This window comes from Hesperophylax consimilis, chromosome 17 (genome assembly GCF_061612785.1).
Source record: "Hesperophylax consimilis isolate HC1 chromosome 17, BYU_Hcon_1.0, whole genome shotgun sequence".
Classification (NCBI taxonomy): domain Eukaryota; kingdom Metazoa; phylum Arthropoda; class Insecta; order Trichoptera; family Limnephilidae; genus Hesperophylax; species Hesperophylax consimilis.
This window is the reverse complement of record NC_142852.1, coordinates 4613398-4634576: the sequence shown is the minus strand read 5'-3', so window position 1 is coordinate 4634576 and position 21179 is coordinate 4613398. Positions and strand designations below refer to the sequence as shown.

The 21179-nt window shown below is 37.0% G+C and overlaps 1 protein-coding gene across 1 annotated transcript; it reads right to left on the bottom strand.

Annotated features, from left to right (window-relative positions):
- Positions 1-10881: 10881 nt before the first annotated feature.
- On the bottom strand, positions 10882-12207 carry LOC149415816 (uncharacterized). The gene is made up of 2 exons (XM_089641723.1): positions 12147-12207; positions 10882-11310 (listed from the first exon to the last, which is right to left on the bottom strand). Exons 1-2 carry the CDS (start codon positions 12205-12207, stop codon positions 10904-10906), a joined length of 468 nt encoding a protein of 155 aa, XP_089497849.1. The 3' UTR covers positions 10882-10903.
- Between the last annotated feature and the right edge of the window lie 8972 nt (positions 12208-21179).

Sequence of the window (21179 nt, the reverse complement as noted above, 5' to 3'; positions counted from 1 at the left end):
ATTTAAATATTGGAGTACTGGTAGTTTGTTTGTAGATTGATGGAAACACCCCGCTTTGGAAACTTACATTTATTATGTGTTTTAACGGTTTAGAAATTTGATTTTTAATATTTTTAAAAATATTAACTCTTATTCCATCAAAACCCGGGGCAGAACCTCCTTGCATACCGTTTATAATTGATATTATTTCGTTCTCTGTGGTGACTTGGAATGTTGCTATATTATTGGTATCAATACTACAGTCTGGAAATGTTATATTTGGGTCAGTATGAATGAGATTGTCAAGATTTTCCCCTACGTTCGCAAAGAAGGTGTTAAATATGTTTGCAGCTTTTGAGGGATTTTTTTTACAACATGTTTTCATGTTGTCATGAAATATAGTGGCGATGTCGTTATTCTTGTTTTTTTCTTGTCAATTATTTCATTTATAACTGTCCACACTCTTTTACTATTATTTTCAGCCTGATTCAACTTGAGTAATCCATGATTTTATAGGTTTCAAGTTCGACACTTTGGATTTGGTTATTATATTATTATTTGTCGAGTCATTTATGCATTTAGATATTTTTTCTTCAAACATTTTACAACATGATGATGAACATGAACATATTACAATGTAATGATGTCAATATTATATTGACATCATTACATTGTAATAATTTATTCCAATTTTCTGATTCTAATTGGTGTTTTAATGTATCCATATTAAGTACTTTTTTTGAGTAATTATTTTGTTTAAATAATGGCAAAGTTGGATTGCTTAATTTATAGTTAAAAATACATGAATAATGATCAGTGATAGATGTATGAATGACAGCTGATTTTATATTTTTGATATCAGGAATATTTGTAAAAATGTAATCTAAGCATGAGGGGCGTTGACCTTTAACATTTCTAGTATAAGAATTTATGTACGATAAATAATTGAGTTCTGCTAACATATTTAGATATGTGTCTTTATCTTTACTAGAATAGTCGTTTGCGATATTTAAATTCATATCTCCAACAATAATGGTATTTTTATTTCTAAAATTTAACAAAATATTTTTTAATTCATCTGTGAATTGAGGTACTATCGATGTATGCGTGCGATAAAAAGCAATAATGTTGTAATATTTATTTACGTCTTTAAATTCTATATTTCATATGTTAACATTACTAACATTAATTATTTCTTTAATATTGAGAACATTATACTGGTTAGAAATAAATAATCCGATACCTGAGTTTTTGTTTATTGTCGCATGGTATGTGTAGCCTGGAATAGTGTAATTGATTTCGCCTGCAGAGTGTGTCTCTGTTAAGACAATCAGGCCCGGGAAAAAAATTAATTCTTTTAATGTTATAATTAATTCATCCATGTTTCGTTCTAAACTTCTAATATTTATATGAAATAGGGTAAATCCTTTGTCAGTGCAAATTAAGTTAAAATCTTTCATAGATTGACATAAATTTTCTTCAATATACATTTTTTTTTATCTAATGCGTTACATAAAAAATCATTCATTTTTAAAGTTTTAGATTAGAGTTTAAAGAAATGAAATTTACCGTATTATTCATAGTCGATGCGCTCTCTAGCTAGTTGAAGCATTTTTTGCCGATAGAGACATTTCATGCTATCAACTCTGTGTTCTGTAGAATAATTCATATTAAATCTTTTGTTTTGAACACAGCAATTGTTGCATGTTGGAGGTTGTTCTTTATTTTCACATTTAGACAGAATGTGCTCCTTTGTGCAGTGAGGGCAAATGGGGGGCTGCGTCCTGGCGAGACATCTTTGCGCTGTGTGGCCGAACTTAAGGCAGTGGTAGCATTGAGTAAGCGGGTTACAGTCTTCTATGTATACTCTTTGGAATTTGATGTTTATTTTGTTTTTTTCTAGAAGCGTTTTTCTTAATTTACCGGTTGTTTCAATAATGTAGTTAGTGGTGTCGTTGTCTTTTCCTTCATTGTATTTGTTTTTTTAATTCTTTGATAAGCTTGATGTTGTTTTTGTCTTCCAGGGTTAATCCTTCATTTTGTTGTACAATCCCATCTATTATTTCCTCTTCAGTCAATTGGCGTTGCAGTCTTTTCAACATTAAACACGGTTTCTTTTTTTTAATTTCTTCGGCCAATATTTCTTTTCCAATTACCTTATTAATTTCTTCGGTTAACTTTTCTGCATCTTCTTTTTGTTGACATGAAATCAGTAATTTTTGCCCTCCGATTTTTTTCACTCCATTTACTCCAACTTTTATTTTAGTTAAATTAATGTTTTTTTGAATTTTTATTTTTATATCTTCGGCCTTCAAGGTGTTTTTAGATGTAATTATGATGGCGTGCTTCTGTTCTGGGATGTGTGCACTTGTATTCACGAAGTTTTTATTGTCACCTAATACATTTGCATATGTCCTTTTGTTATTATTATGAATTTCTTCTAGTTTCTGTGCGTAGTGATGATTGTTTTTAATATTAGTTTCTTGTAATTCTATAATCTTTTTTTGTAGGTTTATTAGTTCATGTTGAATTTTTTCTTCCAGTGATATAATGTTCTGTTCCAGTGTTAATTTTATTTTTGAGTCCTTCACTGAAGTGATCTTGTTTATTAAATCTTTAATGTTTTTAATAATTTCTTGAGTTTCCATATTGGATGGAATGGAGCGCCCAGGTGGGCGAGTTATTAATGTAAACTATATTATTTGATTTACTTGTTACAAAATTACGCGACTGTACTCCTTCGATGCGGAGCGAGAGCGGAGAGCGGAGAGATATATTTACAATGTTTACCGCCATTCCGCTTTTGACAAAATATCTGTTAACCATATGTTTTTTATTGTGTAATTGTAATAAATGCCTTCAAAATGCTAATCTAATAATAGGTAGACGTCAAATTGACAGTTTAAACATTCTACTGTGACAAAACGCCCAATGATTCCCTAACTAAACTGGAATAACGGCAGCTACCAAATAAATAGCGATGAATATAAGAATGAGTACTTACTTTACCAATAACCATCACAGGCGTGGGATAGTATGTTTAACAGGAAGAAACGGAGACGAAAGCACTTGTCATAAATCCACTCTCTAGATCGATATCTTCGGGCTTTTTGTATGGCCCCATTTTGTCACCCCCTTAACCACAGACGACCACAGATAAAACGGTCGTTTGGTCCAGACAGGTAAATATATTGTGGACAGTAAATAAATCTCAAGACCATTTAAAAAAGTGCAAACATAGACAATATAACTGCACCCAGCTAACATCGTTCATTCACTAGCCCAAAAAAATTATATTTTAAAAATATAAATATTGGAATGCAGTTAAAGGAAAATAAAAAAAAAACCCACAGCTATGCACATATAAAAATACTTTTTATTTTCAAAAAGACAATGGACAGTAATACAAAACAGGGTCAGTACAACCGATGTATTGAGCATTGATTTATCATTGAAGATAATACTAATATATCTACAGTGGGTTGCCATATTAATAGGGACACCTACGGAAAATGTGTTTTTCACACTTTGTGTTCATAAAACACAGATGTTTATGATTTTAGGTGCGGTTATTATTATTTAATAACAAGGATATTGAATTTTTAAAATTTAAAAATCGTTTTTGTCCTTAATCTGCGATTATTTTTTTTTATTTTTATTTTATTTAAACATTATCGAACTAAAAGTTAATTTTTCGTAATTTCGCCTTTAGCCGCAATAACAGCTTGTACATGCCGTGGAATACTCTCAAGGCACAATTTTTCAGTAATATTTAGGTCAGGACAATGATGCCACACCCGGATGAGGGTTTCGATGAGCTGCTGCTTCATTGTGATCACCTCCTTTTCAATCTTCCTCTTGGTGAGCTCCTACAGGTTTTCAATAAGGTTCATGTTAGGGGAATTCCCCGGCCAAGGTAAAACCTGCACATTTTTTTCAGCCAGGAATGCAGTGATAGTCCTGGCTTTATGACAGGGTGCGGAGATGTGCATAAAAACGTATTCCTGGTCACCAGGGAACCATTCTCCGACTTGAGGCAGTAATCGATTTTCCTGTATTTGTCTGTACTGATCCTGTCTCATAGTCCCTTGCACGATGTGGAGGCGCCCCATCCCTTTGGAAGAGATGAGTGACCACACCATGATACTGGTAGGGTGTTTGATCGTCTCTACAAGGCAGTCCGAATGAAATTTCTCTCCTGGGCGTCGTCGGACGAACGATGATTTGTCTAACAAAATTTGGAATATGGACTCGTCAGAGAAGCACACCTAAAAAAAAGGCCATCATCAGACTAATGGAATTTTTTTAAAGCTTAAAAAGCACAAAAATGTTAATTACCATATTCCAGGTTTCTATAGTCATGTTTTGGTGTGCGTTGGCCCATTCCAGTAGTTTTTTCCTCGTATCTACTGTGAGGCGAGGTTTTTTAGCTGGCCGATGACCAATGAGGTTCTCCTCAATAAATCTCCTCTGGACTCTCCTTTGGGAGACTTCGATATCATCTTCGTTGATCATCAAGATCAGACGAGCCACACTCTTTTTGCGGTTTTGGAGACAGAAGTCTTTGATTTTGCGGTCATTACGAGGTGAAGTGATTCGTTTTCTGCCACATTTCCCATTGTGATCTAATTCAAGGGGCAGGTTTTGATTGATTTTCTAATTTATCCTGTTAACCACAGACTTTAAAATACCTGTATTGGCTGCTATTTCCCTTTGGGAATGTTGATTGTTTAACAATAGTGTCTTCACTTCTGGAAATTTTCGTGGGGACGTGTCTGAAGACCTAGCCATACTGAAAAAACAGAACATTGGACTCAATATGGAAAAATTATTCACTGAAATAAGATATGAAAAAAAAAATTACAAAATTAATAGATAATTAATAATTACTTACATTTTCGTACAGCTAAACTGTTAAAACTCGTAAATATAATTATTATGTTTATTTATTTACCAGAACTTCAATCACGCATTTTCACAAAAATGCTGGCCACGTGGAAAAAACCTTAAATTTTCGAGGGATGTGGCACATTGCGAGTGTTGCCACTTACAAAAGTGTCAGTGGTGATACCAGCAACAAAAATAACGAAGGAATGGCCATCATATCCAAGTTATTTAGAAGTAGATGAAACAGAACAAGACACAGAAAAATAAAAAGTAACGGTCTCAACTAGGAATCGAACCCAGGATTTCTGTCTTCCTGCAACAACTTAATAGGATTTAATTTGACCTTGCACAAAAATACAAGAATATATACACAAAATACATATTCAACAAATTTAAGTGTTAATTATTATTGCCACAGCACTAGAAGTTATTCAAATTCTCCTGCAAGGGTTTCATATAATTTCCACAGCTTTGTCGTCAGCAAACATCATGGAAAATGCTGGTTAAATCTGAATACTTACATGATGCAATTCTGGAGAGGTTTAAATGACCTTGTTTGATGTAAACGTCGCTTTTTTAGCGGTTTTAGCATCCTAATACGTGGTATATAATCGCATCGGAATACGGATAGGTCTGAAAAGGAAAATTAATTAAATTATTAGCCAATGAAGTACATTCAGGAATCAGGAATATTGTATCAAAGAACGAGAGGTTAGTACCTGTATTTAAGAACGGGTTCGGGTCCTTCTTTCAGTTGGTGGATATAGACAGGATATTATATGATGACTGGAAGATTAAGCGTTTCCAAGCATTCTTTTTTAATCCCAAAAGTACCGTATTTTTGCTTTCAATTGAGAAATAACAGCCACAAACAAACGTATTTCTTGCTGCTTCTTGCTAGCACCGGATTATCGAATCCGTCTGAGCAACCTTTAACACAACACGGCATTAATTTATCACCTTGAAGAATTCTAGCACGCAACATTATTTTTAGATGGGTTAGACGATTTTCAAAATTAAAATATTTACGCTAAAAACTTCAACTAACTAACTTTCGAAATGGCGTCTTGGAAATTACCGTTAATTTTTATCGCAGCATAATCATTATATTTTATTTCGATTTTCTATTGTTTGTTTTATACTGTTGCTAAAATTGAAATTTGTAATTTTTATGTATTAAAAGCCCAATAGGGCGTCAATAAAAAAATAAATAAAAAACACATGCTTAGCTTCTCTTTCTGTTACAGAAGTCGCTATGGTAGAGAGCGAGAGATCAAACTACAATTTTTGCTCTGAGCCAATGAGATCTGAGCTTTCAGCCACAACAGCTTTGTCTATAAGAATATGGGTATTGAATAACTCCTCCCATCAGGGTTACAAGGTCAGACGGGAGTTGTTCGCCCCTGGAGGAAACTAAAAAAAGGTGCGACCATAAACAATATAATATTCATTCGTAGCCTACCCCAATTCAATGGACTAAAATATAATTTAAAAAATAAAAAAATGTTTAAAATGTCGAAATATTCCATCAAAACAAGAAAGATCTTTGAGACAAAGTGCTGTCCTGCAAAAACGAGCTTTGAGTCTCTTTCTTTAATGCACATTTTTTCAGGACAGCGCAAGTCATGTAAAATCTTGCTCCAAGATGAACAATCAATCTGTCTAAAAAATAATTTACGATGACTTGAAATTTGAAACTCTTTAAATAAGGGATTTGATTTTAAATCATTCATCGGAAAGGGTTTTTACGGAAGATTTGAACGTTCATTTTCGGGTTCTGTGAAAGTCCTATTCAAATTCTGTCAGTATATATTAATAGGCTAGTAGCTTGACAGAACTGAAATAATAACAGAACTTGAAAATTAACTTTGAAATTTGTAGAATTATAAGAATTCTTCTAAGCAACACCTCATTAAATTATCAAAAATGAAATATGAAGACGTGCTTTTTACGACAAAATCGAATTTTGAAATTGCTCTGCTTAGAAAATTGAATAAAACAGAATTTTTTATTTCGTTAGAACGATCGCGCGTCAAAAAACTTTTTTCTCCGATTGCTCGCGGTTTTTTGGCGACGAATTTGAATATTTTCCGCCAACATTAAAAAAATCAAACCTCCGAATTTTAATACGGAGACATAAAACTGATTGTAGTGCTATACAGCCAATGAATTCACCTATATTTTAAACTATTCTATATTTTTAGAATTGATAGATAAATTATTAAAAAATCTTAAACTTTATGAATGCGCGAAATTAGCGTTTTTGTGATTTGAAATTGCCGCCAGTGGCAGTTTTAAATATCTTTATAGAATATTTTCTACGTTTTTATGTTCTCTATGGCCTGTTTGATAACCACAGATCATAGACTAAATAAGACTAGACACGGCATAACCATTGAAAAATGACCCCAACACAATTTTGGTTTGGTTCACGTGCACATTTATGAAAAGGCGCACGCATTGTGTCGCAATGCGAAATGGGCACTGTGCATTGCGTTTTACCTTTTGTTAGTCTAGAGTTAAGCTATTTTGCTTGTCAGCTATTTTTGCTGGTAAAATTCCTGACGTCACATGAATAACACACCCACAAGGAATCCACCAATTGGGTGATTCCTGTTAATTATTATCACGTGGGGAGCATACAAATATCACGCAACCAATGCGTGATAATTATTGATGTATTAGTCGTCTAGCGTTGACACGCGCGACAACTCAAGTGTGTGATATATTTGGTCCGTGCATTTTGCCAATCAGGGTTGTATTAAGTCGTTATTGCCTTTCGGGTAATATCTACTTCGCTTTTTCGATTTTTTGTAGAAGAATTGATAGAAATAAATTTGCGTCATTTAATGAATTCATTTATTTTATGGGTATTTTCGCTTTGGTTTCCATTCAAACCGGAAAAAATGGAGAAATGGTTAGAAACAATCCGAATTCAATTATGTGACAATAATTGGGTACCATCAGCAGGAAACCGCGTTTGCTCTAAGAATTTTCAAACATATTTATCTAACTGCAAGCGGCCTCCGACGTGTAGACTGCAAAGCTTTGCCTGTTTTTCCGGTAATTATAAAAGACTTAAGAAAGTTTATTATGGATTGATCAGGTTTTAATTGATAATGTCGTTGTTTTCAGGCTGATATTGGACAGTCGCTGTCCACCATGGCCACAGGTCCTGCGAATATAGATACCGCCATTGTTTTTTCTCGAACAAGACTGGTTCTCAATCCTGCTGAAACTTCTTTTGTAATCGAATAGCCGGTTGTTCCTTTATCAGAATTGCAACAACCGATGTTCGTGAATGCCGTAAATAATACGTAAAATCCTATTTAACGGGCGTAAATAAATAAATAAGTATATATTGTAATCATTTAATCTCCACCCCCCTTACCCCTTACCCATACGCTCTCTGAAGCTCTGTCCTCATCATTGTTGCTTCGTTCCTTTCCCATAAGTCGTGGTTCAGCTCACTTGTGAACCCGCAATATTTGATGATTTATCTCTCTCTTTATGTTATTCTTACATTATGTTTAATGTAAAGTCGTTAGGTTAGTTTTCAATAATGCTATCTTGAAGAAGGTTGAGAAACTAGCTGACCAAAACTAGTTGACACAATGTCTTAATTCTAACAAAGTGGTCGAAGATAAAATAACTTTTAATTGAATGATAGTAGTATAATTATTAAATTATACGTAGTGTTGTTCTAGTCTCTATAATTTTATGTTACTGTTAAATGTTTTACTAATATTATTTTATATTCATCAGTTTTAATTATTTTGTATAATTTTCGACAGCTTACTAGATATCTTCTGTTTTAAAATGCATGCAAAAGCCTGACCGGGCATAAAACCAAATTAAATTAAATGATTTCAAATCACAAAGATTGTTTTCTTCAATAATTATATACCATTCTATTGTATGGTAAATAATTCTATGGTAAATTAAAAAAAACCTCTTCACAATACTAAAAATGTGAACGTTTTTGCTTTTGTAGGACCTGTATAGAATTCCAAAACAAAATATAAATTAAATTAAAATCATTTTTTCTTAATAATTCTTTCCTGATTCAGCCCTTATTCAGCACATAAAATTTGCTGTAAGTGTTAGTTTCTTTTTGGCTTTATGTCCATATTACAAAACCTCTGACAACAAATTCTCCGTGGTTTTGATTACGAGTTTGAACGCTTGTACAAGGAGTTTAAACAGAGTTGGGTTGTTAAGTTCATCTCCATATTTGTGACGTACGCTATGTGGGGTCATTTTAAAAATTAATTTAGCTAGACAGGGCTAATCTAGTATAATACATCAATGCCACAGATGCAAGAATATAATGGGAAAATAATTTTTTGTACGTTATGCTCTCTTCAAAAGTTTGGTTAGAAAATAATTTTTTAAAATTTGAGTGCGTGACGTGTCAAAATTGAAATCACTGTATTATACTATATAATAAATTTACCACAAAAACTGGTATTACTTTAGGAAGATACATTAACTGTCTACAATTATTAATAAGCATAGTCGCCGTGTTGGCTTTATTTTATTCATTTGATGAATTATACAGAGAGCCTATTTCACGATGTCAAAATCATGGTGCTACTTTTTAAATAATTGTAAATTAGAACTGGAGATTTGTAACCATGTTTTTATATAACGTGCAAAACGAGGAAATAAGGCTTAAAATGAGATATACATCATAGATATAAACATTGCCAATATTTCAGGGGGATACTTTGAAAGTTGATGAAATTCACCAATATTTGACGAAAAATCACTTCTGACAGCTACCTTAAGGTCAATCTACATAGGGTAAATCGGAATATGTAAAATGATGATAAATTTGAATATATATATCAAACCTTTGTATGACCGTAGAATGGCAAATAAAATCATAGTGATAATTTTATATCTAAACGCAAAGGTATCGAAAAAAAATGGGTGAGGGGAAAATAATGGATGGAACCAATAATTGATTTATTTATTAAGTCCTAATATCCTTTTAAATCAATATTACAGTTGTATGGTTACAATGAAAGAGCAGTATATTGATTTATACATTGTTTACACACTTTGTCATAATAAAAATGTATTCAGTTTATTGGTTTATTCATAATTTAAGAAAATCAATACATAATAATATCATTGTGCCTCGCTATAGAGTGAGATTCTGAGTATCGCTCTGGTGAGGGACCACCATTCAGAATTGAACATTGCTTGAATTGGCTTAGTTATGTTTAGTGACTAGATCTGGAAAAGCCTCTTTACAGAAAAATTGACAAAATATAATTAAGACATAAAAATAAAACGAGTTATTTAATGTGTACAATAAACAGGGAAAAATGAGAATACCTGTGCATTTGTTAACATGCATATTTCAATGATCAGAATTGAAATATACATATTAAATATCCACCGAACCTTATCATATAGAACCTTTGAGGACAACATAACATGAGACGTGAGTATGCGGAAAGAAATGATTAAGTCCAACCATCCAGGCCATCATAATTGATGTTCAAACAAATTTAATTAAATTTATAAATTTGAATTTCATAACTAAAAAACCAAAAATGAAATAAAAAAAACCCTCAGCAAATCTATATTGTAGTGTGATATGGCTTCATGCAATCATAGCATAATGCCACATCACACACATCACACTTTGTAAGGGTCCTTTTGAAAATGTTATTTATGTTGCACCACGCACATTTCACCTTTTTCCCGCTACGGACCACGAAGTGGTTGCCTTTCAGGATAGGTCGCAGAGTCTTTCCTTCAGCTATTAGGCCAATGGTCCGCACAGTCGTGTCAATTTGACTACGACAGAACAGCAGAAGGAGTTCATCCGCAACCTCACTCCTGAAGTTTCGGTACAAAATGCGTTTATTTTCCTTGCGGAGCTTTGAGCCGTACAATATATACGCATTCTGCACCGAAACGCTTAGTAGTCTCCTGAAAAGCTTCTTGTACCAGACCAGGTTTCGCTGTCGTTCAATGGGGAAGCCTGACAAAAGCTGATCTTTTGGTACGCGCATGACGCTTAAATTGTTTTTTTCGCAATCCATTGATCTGCATACCTGTTGGTCTCTCTCGCGATCAGTTCAACGAAATCTGCATCAAAGATTTTAAGAAAGGCATCCACAGGTTTGCCCATTTCGTCGGTATTGAAAGTTGGTCCTGGCGTGCCTGTGAAAGTCTCCCTTATCCCAGTAAAACGTAAGATATCATTAGACCAATCGAAAGAGTAACCTTCAGGCGGCAGAATCAAACGCATTGCCTCACTATCTACCTGGTCTTGTCTACTAAAGTCTATGGCCATAGCGGAGTTAGGTGAAACGTTGATAATATTATGATAAGGTATTGGTGGCATGCAGAAGGTATCCTCATCGCTCTCTTCGTGGTCGACGTCACTCGCTTCGTCATCCTCGTCGCTCGATCTGTCCATTTCTGAAACAACAAAAAACCCAAATTAATTTAATGTGTCTATATTACGATAACCCACTGCCTCTGGTACGGCTTATGCTTCGCAATACGATGGTCGCGGGATCAAATCAAATAAATTATATTTGAATAATTAGTTATTTTCACACAAAATTCATTTAAAATAATATATATTATATTTGCGGCACGTTCCAGAGTGGAAGATACCCATAGTATCGCCCTGGTGTAAGACCCCATTCAGAATTGAAACGTTGCTTGAAATGGCTTTTGACGGCCGGCATAGTCCAGTAGTAACGCATTGGACTGCCATTCCGAAGGTCGCGGGTTCGAACCCGGCGTGCGCAAATAAATTTTATTTGATTGATTTGTGTTTATTTATTTATTTCACAATTAATTAATTAAAATAATATATAGTATATTTGCGGCACGTTCCAGAGTGGAAGATACTACCAGTATCGCCCTGGTGTAAGACCACCATTCAGAATTGAAACGTTGCTCCAAATGGCTTTAGCCGTGTTTAGTGACTAGATCTGAATAGCCAGGTACTTCCCCATCTTCCTCTTTCCCTTCCCCACTTACCTTCAGCCTCACAACATCCCCCAATTGGGGATGCCATAGTCTCACTGGCTCCAGCTGAGGCTCTTGTGAGGTATTCATATAAAAAAATAAATAAAAAGTTAATCAAATACTTAAGGTGGGCAATGTCAGGAGTCAGAATAGCACAGTCAGGTAGGTATGGAATGAAGAAAAGAGTGTGTGTGCCAAGATCGAGTTGCATGGTGGTTCATCCTCTCTGCCTACCGAAATGGCGTGAAGGTAAGTTAGTTAGTTTTATAACTCACGGTTTCCAAGTACAGACTCTTCTAGTACAGCTGCCTCGTCCACGTTACTGTTTCTGCCCATTTCCTGAGTCTGACGCGCGCCCTAAACGCGCTTAAAGGTCGTAACGTAGTTATCGGAGGGGACTTTAACGCTCGCTCTCCTCTTTGGTTTGACAATAATAAAAACCATTCAGTACGATCACGGACTGACGCCGTCGAAGACCTTATTGCTGCGCAAGGCCTTTGTATCGTTAACGAACAGAGTTCGTTCTTTACCTTTTCAAACACACTAGGAGAGAGCAACATTGATCTAACTCTTTGCTCTGGATCAGTTGCGGCCAGGATATCTAAATGGAGGGTCCATGAATGCGCAATAGTTTCGGATCATAGATTAATCACATTTACAATAGGTGTTAAGAAAACTGAAACTCCGAGATCCTCCTGGAATTTCAACACCTCCAGGGCGAATTGGGATAACTTTGGGGAGGCGCTACGAGATACATTAAGGGATTTTCATCACGTAGCAGCTAATGATCCGGACAATTTGGGGAACTTTTTCAATTCTGCCGTTGTATCTGCGGCTGATTCCTCTCTGGGCAGATCAAACCCAAAGACGAAAATTAGAACGCCGTGGTGGTCACTTGAGCTGACTTCGCTAAAGGGGGCCTACAAAGGAGCCTATAGGGCCTTGGGACTGTCCAGGAGGGGAAGCTGTACGGAGGAGGAGACAGCTGCCCTTCAGGCCGCTCTCAGGAGATCCAGGGCAACTTTCAAACATGCGGTTCTCCTTGCGAAACGAGCTGCCTGGCATAATTGGGTTAAAGATGTGGGCAACGCCAACCCGTGGGAAATTCACAGCGCAATTGAAAAATCCGGCAAGGGATCGGATCGGTTTTTGTCAAGTTTAATTGGGAATATTGATGGGAGGGACGCTGAGACTGTGGACGTGGCCTCTACTCTCAACACACTTTTGGGCAAGTTAGTCCCTGTAGAGTCAGTAATTGGGGAAAGTGACCACCAAAAACAGATTAGAAATCTAGCACGGCTTCCACCTAGAGACCTCGCCCAAGAGGATAGAATCACTCCCGTCACTAGAGCTGAAATAGGTGCTATAATTAAGGGTTTGGGTCCAAAGAAGGCACCAGGGCATGACAGACTCAACGGCGAAATAGTGAAGCATGTCTGGGTCCACGCTAAAGAGGAGCTCTTTCAAGTGATGGAATCGTGCCTGAGAAGAGGAATTTTCCCTTCTGAATGGAAGAGGGGCGTGCTCAGGATTATACCTAAAGGGAACGGCAAACCACTCTCCGATGTAAAGGCTTATCGCCCGATAACCTTGCTCCCAGTCCTCGGTAAGATCCTGGAATTACTTATTCGGCAGCGTCTTCGCAGTACACTATCACCGCCCAGTGAACTTCAATTTGGTTTCGTCCCGGGTAAATCCACTGTGCACGCCATTTCGTTTGCGCTTAACTGGGTGAAGGTCTGCACAAAGAGGTATGTTGTAGCAATCTTCTTAGATATAACTGGTGCCTTCGACTTCGCGTGGTGGGACATGATACGCACAAAGGTTAAAAGTAGGAATTGTCCAAAACGCCTGTTTAAATCGGTTGACAACTACCTATCGGGACGAACTGTCTCGATATCCCATGGTGATTTTACTATAGAACGCGAAGTAAATATGGGCTGTCCCCAGGGCTCCGTTCTGGGACCTGAATTTTGGAATATTGACTTTGACGACTCCTCTAGGTTACCCTTGCCTGAAGGATGTATCATGATCGACTACGCGGATGATAAGATGTATCTTGTCTCGGGGAACAGCAGAAAGGAAATTGAAGAAAAGGCTGGTGATGGTTTGAACACCCTCCTTAAATGGGGGAGAGGAACAAGATGACCTTCGCTCCCCACAAGACAATGGGTCTCCTGATGAAGGGCTCTCTCAGTAGAAAAAGAAACCCTACCATCCGGATGGGAGACACCAACATCAAATTTGCAGACACGGTCAAGTACCTAGGTGTAACACTCGATCGATCGTCCTCATTTCTGGCTCATGTTAAAGATGTTTCAAGCAAGGCTCAGGCGCTGTTCCTAAAGCTGAGGAGACTCTCCACCGCTGAATGGGGACTACGCAGTCCGGCACTACGTGCTCTGTACAGGGGCGTATACGTTGCGCAAGTTTCGTATGCTGCCTCTGTTTGGGAGCACCGCCTGGATAACTGCCTTATACTCCTCGCTCTTACTAGGGGCCAGCGAACTTCTTTGTTGGCACTATCTGGCGCATACCGTACTGTTGCTTCGGACGCTTTGCCAGTTTTGGCCGGCATTTTGCCAATCGATCTGGAGATTAGGGAAGTCTTAACCAAGCAGAGACTTTCCAGAGGATCCCCGGCAACCCATCTTGGTGTCGTTCTGACACCAGGTGGACCGGGAACTCTCCCTGGACTGCTTCGGACGATGAGGGACCTTTCGCTTAAAGAGTGGCAGGTCCGTTGGGATAGGTCGAGCATGGGAAGATGGACCTTTTCCTTCTTCCCATCAGTTAAACTCAGAATGGAAGGGGCCTTCCTCAAACTGGACCATCACATGACGCAGCTCCTCTCAGGACATGGGGAATTCAGGGGGAGGCTTCACAGTCAATCAATCACAAATATGTGATTGATTCATTTTAAATGTGTTACCATAGTTATATGTATATAAGGATTGTATTAGGACATAGATAACTATGTACCTACTTAAAATACCACAATAAATAATAATAAACAATAAACAGCCTTGCCCTGTCTACCCATCCCAATTGCGCTTGTGGCAATACTTACCAGTCGGCCGAGCACATTCTGTGGCACTGTGAGATCTTGAAGGATGCCAGAGACGAAATGATAGACGGTCTGAATGTCCCCATTAGACCGGTGTGGAACACCGATCTTGTTTCTAACAGAGTCAATTTCGAATGTCTGAGGAAGTTTACTAGGATCTGGGTTGAGAGATGGTCTGAGCTTAGAGTCGCGGACTAGCGTGATAACTGAGAACCCCTGGTGTATTGCTCCTGCTCCATGACTAATTCTTTTACAATTCTCCGATTATTGTTTATGCTATTCTGTTCTTCTTATTTTTATTATTTTTCTTTCCTTACTGTACCAGCTGCTGCAGATGATTTTCTTTCGTTTACATTTCTTTTAAATAACTTGTCTCTTATTTTTCTTCTTATTTTCAGTTTTCTTTTCTTATGTTTTACTTTTTTGTTATCTTATACTTCACATGCTGTCCTCTTTACAGACTATGCAGATTTTATTTTTACACTTTCTACTTTGTTTTACTTAATCTACCGATGTCCTTAAGTGGCACTTTTGGATTGTTTATTGTTTTCCTTTTCTCTTTTCTTTTCTCTTCTTTTATATGTATTTTTTTTTCGGTTTTTTTTTTTCTTTTTTCAGTAACGGCAACGAGTTTACAGGCTAGAACTGAACTCCGTTGTTTGTCTTGTATTGTTTACTTCTCCCCAATAGGGGTTGGACAACGGGCCTCGTCCCCGCATTCCTTGCTGGAGCTTCTTTTATTTCCTTTTTTTTACCGGGGGACTCCGCCAATCACCTGCGCCACCCCTGAGGAGCGTTGGAGGTCAGAGGGGCAACTGTGCGGATTGGGGTAACCTCCACCCTGCCTCCGACCTCCTGACGCTTCTTTCCCCTAGGTTCTTTAGGGTTTATCCCTCTTTTTCCCATACTTATCTTCAGGGCTCCACCGGGTGGCCGGCTAAGGGGTGTGGAAGTCCTGACCTGCGCCAGTCGCCCCAACCACCACCAATCTCTCAACAGGACTGCCAGTCGTGGTTCGGCGAAACTCCCCCGTCACTCTATTATGTCACTTATTTCTTATTTGTGTTTACAGGTACTGGAGTGTGGGTTCCCTCCATCAACTATTTGCTTGACACTTGTTACCTGATTGTTTGATGCTTATTGTTCTGTGTTGTTCTTAGACTAGTACCTGTAAGCGCTCGCATTACCGCTTCCTAACACCGTATGCGGGGACATTGAAGGTCTAGCTTCACTTTAAATTGTAGAGCCGTTTTTTCAAAAAAATTAGATTCTTGCGAGAACTCCGAAGGAATGACCATAAGTCACCTATACCGGGGTGGGAAAGCGGTGGGTAACTTCAATGCCCATGTCTGACTCTGAAATAAAAGAAAACACAAATTTACAGTAGAATTTGGATATAATGACTTTGCATTTAACGGTCTACTGTTTTAAGTGACGATAATGTAAACTCTAGTAAGGTTTCATAGCTTTTAGTAGGAAAACGTATCCGTTTAAAGTGACCAACTACGTAAAGCGACCTATTTTAATGATAATTTGTCCGGTTACAAAACCCACCTACCAATACAGCCTCGCTTTTGATTAGGAAGCTCGACACAATGAGTCCCGTGAAGCGAAAGTGTTTTTTCAATTTAAGAAAAAAATGCTGTATTACACTGTTTAGAAGCCGGTGAATCAAATGTATTCCTCGCAAAGAAGTTCGGCATGTCTTATTTCTCACTCTGCAATACCCGTTACAGAAAAAAGAAGTGTAATGATGCATCCACGTCATAACAACAATACATTGTGTATGTTTTTGATAACAGTGAAACAGTGCGAGGGATATCAATATAAAATATAGATAATTGATTTTATATTGAGCCCCTGGTATGACATTTCAAAAAATAAACTCACCGTTCCCAAACGCCGACAATTCACAGCCCGCTGTGGTACCCGGCCTCCGGAGAGAAGAGTTACCCACTCCGCGATGTCCCAGATAACGGCTCGGGAGATGCTGCACGGATAGGCATAATTGGTGCATTGGGAGCCGTTGATTGAGTCTGTGCGGGAGTGGACATCCACGGTGGTGGTACGGGTCGTGGCAACGGTGAAGGCGTCCCTTGTGAAAAGGGACACGTTGTTCTCTCCGGAGATGGAATTCTGAAAACATTTACATAAATCATATAAATTGTTCTCATTCACGTGTGAAACAGTAAGTACAGTATGTAAATAAACAATAAAATTAGAACTCTGTAAAATATGCACTGAATGTGCCAAATGCACAGAGCGCTGATCTTACCAACTCTCACTGTAAGAGTGGAATGCTGTCAGGAAAAAACAATAGTATTGTATCAAGCATCTAAATACGATTAATTACTTTTGTTTAGTTTTTCTTGGAGGTGAGGTAGGGAGCAAAATGCGCGCCGCCTGCTTCTTGAATTTTCGGCTTTCCAGCTCTAGCCGGAAGGAAGCAGGCAGGGCCCTAACAGCCTTTAGGGCCTTGACGCGATCCTCTCGCACCAGTAGCAAAGCAGGGTCGCTGTTTAAATAAATACAAATATATGATGAGTTCAACGGCCACAGCAAATTACTTTCATTAAAAAACATTAAAAAATACTAACACTCCAGACGAGGCTGCAATTGCAGCTCTGCGTTGACGTCCACGTGCAGGTAGTCCGGCACCAGCTCGTACCCCACCTCTCCCTCTTCCTCTGCCTCCTCTTGCAGTCAGCACCACTCTATATATTTTAAATTGAAAACACTTAATGTAAGTACTTAAATGTTTAAATTTTGTTAAATATTGCACTAATATAAAATTTGAAAATAATTATTGGGTCATGGAGTGCTCCCTTTCCCTGGACGACAGCTGTTTCTGCACAAATTTGGTAAAAGTAAACAAATTAATTAATTATACAACTAAATAACTAAATTTTTATTGTGTGACGAAGGCTTTACACCATTTTACATCTAAAAAGAGTCGATTTTTTGACATATGACTTGAAATAATTGGTTCGCAAATATCTGTATTAATAATGAACCAATTCAAATAAAACTTATATATATATATCTCTTTGTTTTGAATCACTCTGATGGAATATCTATATTTCAAATGCGCGAGTGCAGTATTTATGTAATTATTTTAAATGAAAAACAGATGACATATTCAGTCGACGAATTTTTACACAAAAACTTTCACCAAAACAATATATTTGAAACAAATGAATTAAAAACGCATTTCAAAGATAGATAAGTCAATCATGATTACACAGATATATAATTATGCGTTAAAAACCCAATAAATTAATTACTTACGGCATTTTAGGAAGAGACTAAAATTTCGTGAATGTTAAAATTTAATATTTCGTTTTTTGACAGGACGCCATGAAACAACCGCGAAAACTCGTTAAATAACACTTCAAAGACAACGGATAAGTTCATAGACAAAGAGAATATATTATCAGCTATTCGATAAAACAAGTAGCTGGGCCTTAGCATGAGAAGTCGATATAGCCCTATAGCAATACGATATCGTTAAAATACGTCATCAATGAGCACTTAACGACATATGCTAGCACGATCAAAATATAACAACCGACGATTGTTAAAATTCCTTGTCTATGGTCAAAGTAGCGACGGTATCGTTAACCTTTCCTCATCTGTGATGTGTATTTACTACACATTGCTTCTAATAACTTTAATAACTCTATAAATATAATAAATTCTGGGTTCAGATTTTAGGTATTCCTTCGTTATACATTTATGAACTGAATTAAAAAATAATATATTACATAGTTTTCAAATTCAATTAAAAATCAGAGTTTTTTGTTAAAAATCGGGAACAAATACACCAATACAATCAACCGTGTGATACTAAATACGCGAAGAGTGGGCGAGGAAATGATACGCTATTGATGTCCCGCTTTAATTTGCTCTGCGGTAACATGAGACATCCACACTTCTGCAGATGTAGTTTTTCATTTAGACCATCGATACCTACGACCGCACAGCTGTGTTTGTGCCAGCTGCCAGCTGCGCCGCTACTCGCTAGTCAGTTGGCCGCAGTTGGCCGCGAACCGTCGATAGATGTGGACCCCTCGCACGTTTCTTTAGCATCTGCCGATGGTTTTTTCATGTTTTCAGCAATTAAATTACAATTATTATCACTTTTGATATAAAATATAATAAACATAATCGATTAGCTATGAATATTCATATTTTTCCGATATTAAATCGCTTATTTTGAGATGTGTATTGACTACACAGCACCGTAACGCGTGTATTTTTTTAGCACAGTAAGGGAAAGGTTAAAATTGCGAGCATGAGAATGTATCGATAGGATAACTTCCGACCGACGGTTGCTAAAAGCCCGCCGAATATAACGTGGGGTCTTGAGTGTCAGTTAAAACTTTGGTTGGCTGTCGATATACATATTTTTTTTAATAATGTCGTTCAATATGCAAAATTTCTGGTTCAATGAAAGGAGGCAGGTTAGGGAAGATCGTAGGATTGAAAGGCGTCGTTTACGCGATCAATTGAATCCGTTCGAACTTGCAGAGACGGAATTCAGACAATTGTTTCGAATATCTCGCATTATGGCTAGAGATCTCATTGATCAATTAACTCCTTTTCTAGTGTCAAAAAATACATTAGGACTTCCAGTATACATTAAAGTGAGAGTATTAAATATTATTGATATCTTAGTAAAACAAAAACACAATATAAATCTATCCACCACTGGAACGACCACGTGAAATAAATAAATTTGTTTCGATTGCTGATGAAAATTTTTCACAATAAAGTGATTAAAATGATCAAAAGTGAAGTTTATTAATTAGTTGTATTATTTATGATGTTGACAGGTACTCGCACCCATCAGCTTCTTTGCTACAGGGAGCTACCAACGTGGAGTAGGCCAAGATCACTTCTTGGCGATAGGGCAAACTACCGTTAGCAAGTGCATAAAACTGTTTATGAAAGCAGTTTTAGAACATCTGTACAGAAGATGGATACATTTTCCGGCTACAAATGAAGCCCGCAAGCAAGTAGAGACTTTCCACATGTTCTGGGATGCATCGATTGCACCCACATCGCCATCGTCACCCCTTCCAGACACGAGGAGCAGTACAAAAACCACAAAGGATTTTATTCGCTGAATGTTCAAGTGGTTAATATTTTTTCAGAAATAAAACAGCCGGATTGTTGTTTTCAAATTTTATTGAAGGTTTTTTTATGTTTGATAAACAGGTCTGCGATGCTACGTTGAAAATATTGAGCATCAACACACGCTTCCCAGGTACTGTCCATGACCAATTCATTTGGAATAATAGTTTAGTCAAAACTGAAATGAACAGACTATACAATCGGAGAATTGGGACATATTTCTTTCTAGGTATGTATTTCAACAACTCATAATTTAGTAGTTATATGTACCTATTATAATGGGTGTTTTGTTTCAATCAGGCGATTCTGGATATACACTCGAGTGCCCAATACAGATACACAAAGGCGCACTGTGAGGCGAGATGTTCCGTAGAACGCCTATTTGGGGCATGGAAGGCTATATTCCGTTGCCTCAGGAAAGACAGAGTTCTCCATTATGAGCCCGATGCTGCTGGTCAAATAATTATTACTTGTGCTATACTATACAACATGATGAAGCACTATAAGTCAGTTTCCTTGTTGAACTATATGCATTTAAAAAAGTAAGGCAACAGTACAAAATATTAATAAATTGTTCTCTATTTTCAGATTAACAGACGATTATATTGATAATGTAGAGTTAAGAGAGGTTGAGCTGCTGCACCAGCCTGAAGATGTCAGCAGGGTTGTTGCAGCCCGCAGAGTGAGAGACGAACTAGTGCGAAAGTACTTCTCCCACGAATGATAATATATTAAACAAGGAAACTGACTTATAGTGCTTCATTATGTTCAAACATTGTATCGTATGTACCTACATTGTAAAAACAATTCACGCCTCACAGAGACATTGCAAGAGTTTGAAGAACTGTTACTAATCAAGTACATATTCATATATGCAAAGCGCTGCATGCAATATTTCACAACAAGTACTTCAAAAGTACTTTAAAACATTGTATTGTATGTACCTACATTGTAAAAACAATTCACGCCTCACAGAGACATTGCAAGAGTTTGAAGAACTAATCAAGCTACTAATCAAGTATATGTATATGCAAAGTGCTGCATGCAATATTACACAACAAGTACTTTAAAATATTGTATTGTATGTATCTAAATTGTAAAAAAA

Coding starts and splice junctions, on each gene's coding strand:
- LOC149415816 (XM_089641723.1), bottom strand. CDS start 12,207: ATGGGCAGAAACAGTAACGTGGACGAGGCAGCTGTACTAGAAGAGTCT. Junction 11,311..12,146: donor AGAGTCTGTACTTGGAAACC/GTGAGTTATAAA, acceptor TTGTTGTTTCAG/AAATGGACAGATCGAGCGAC.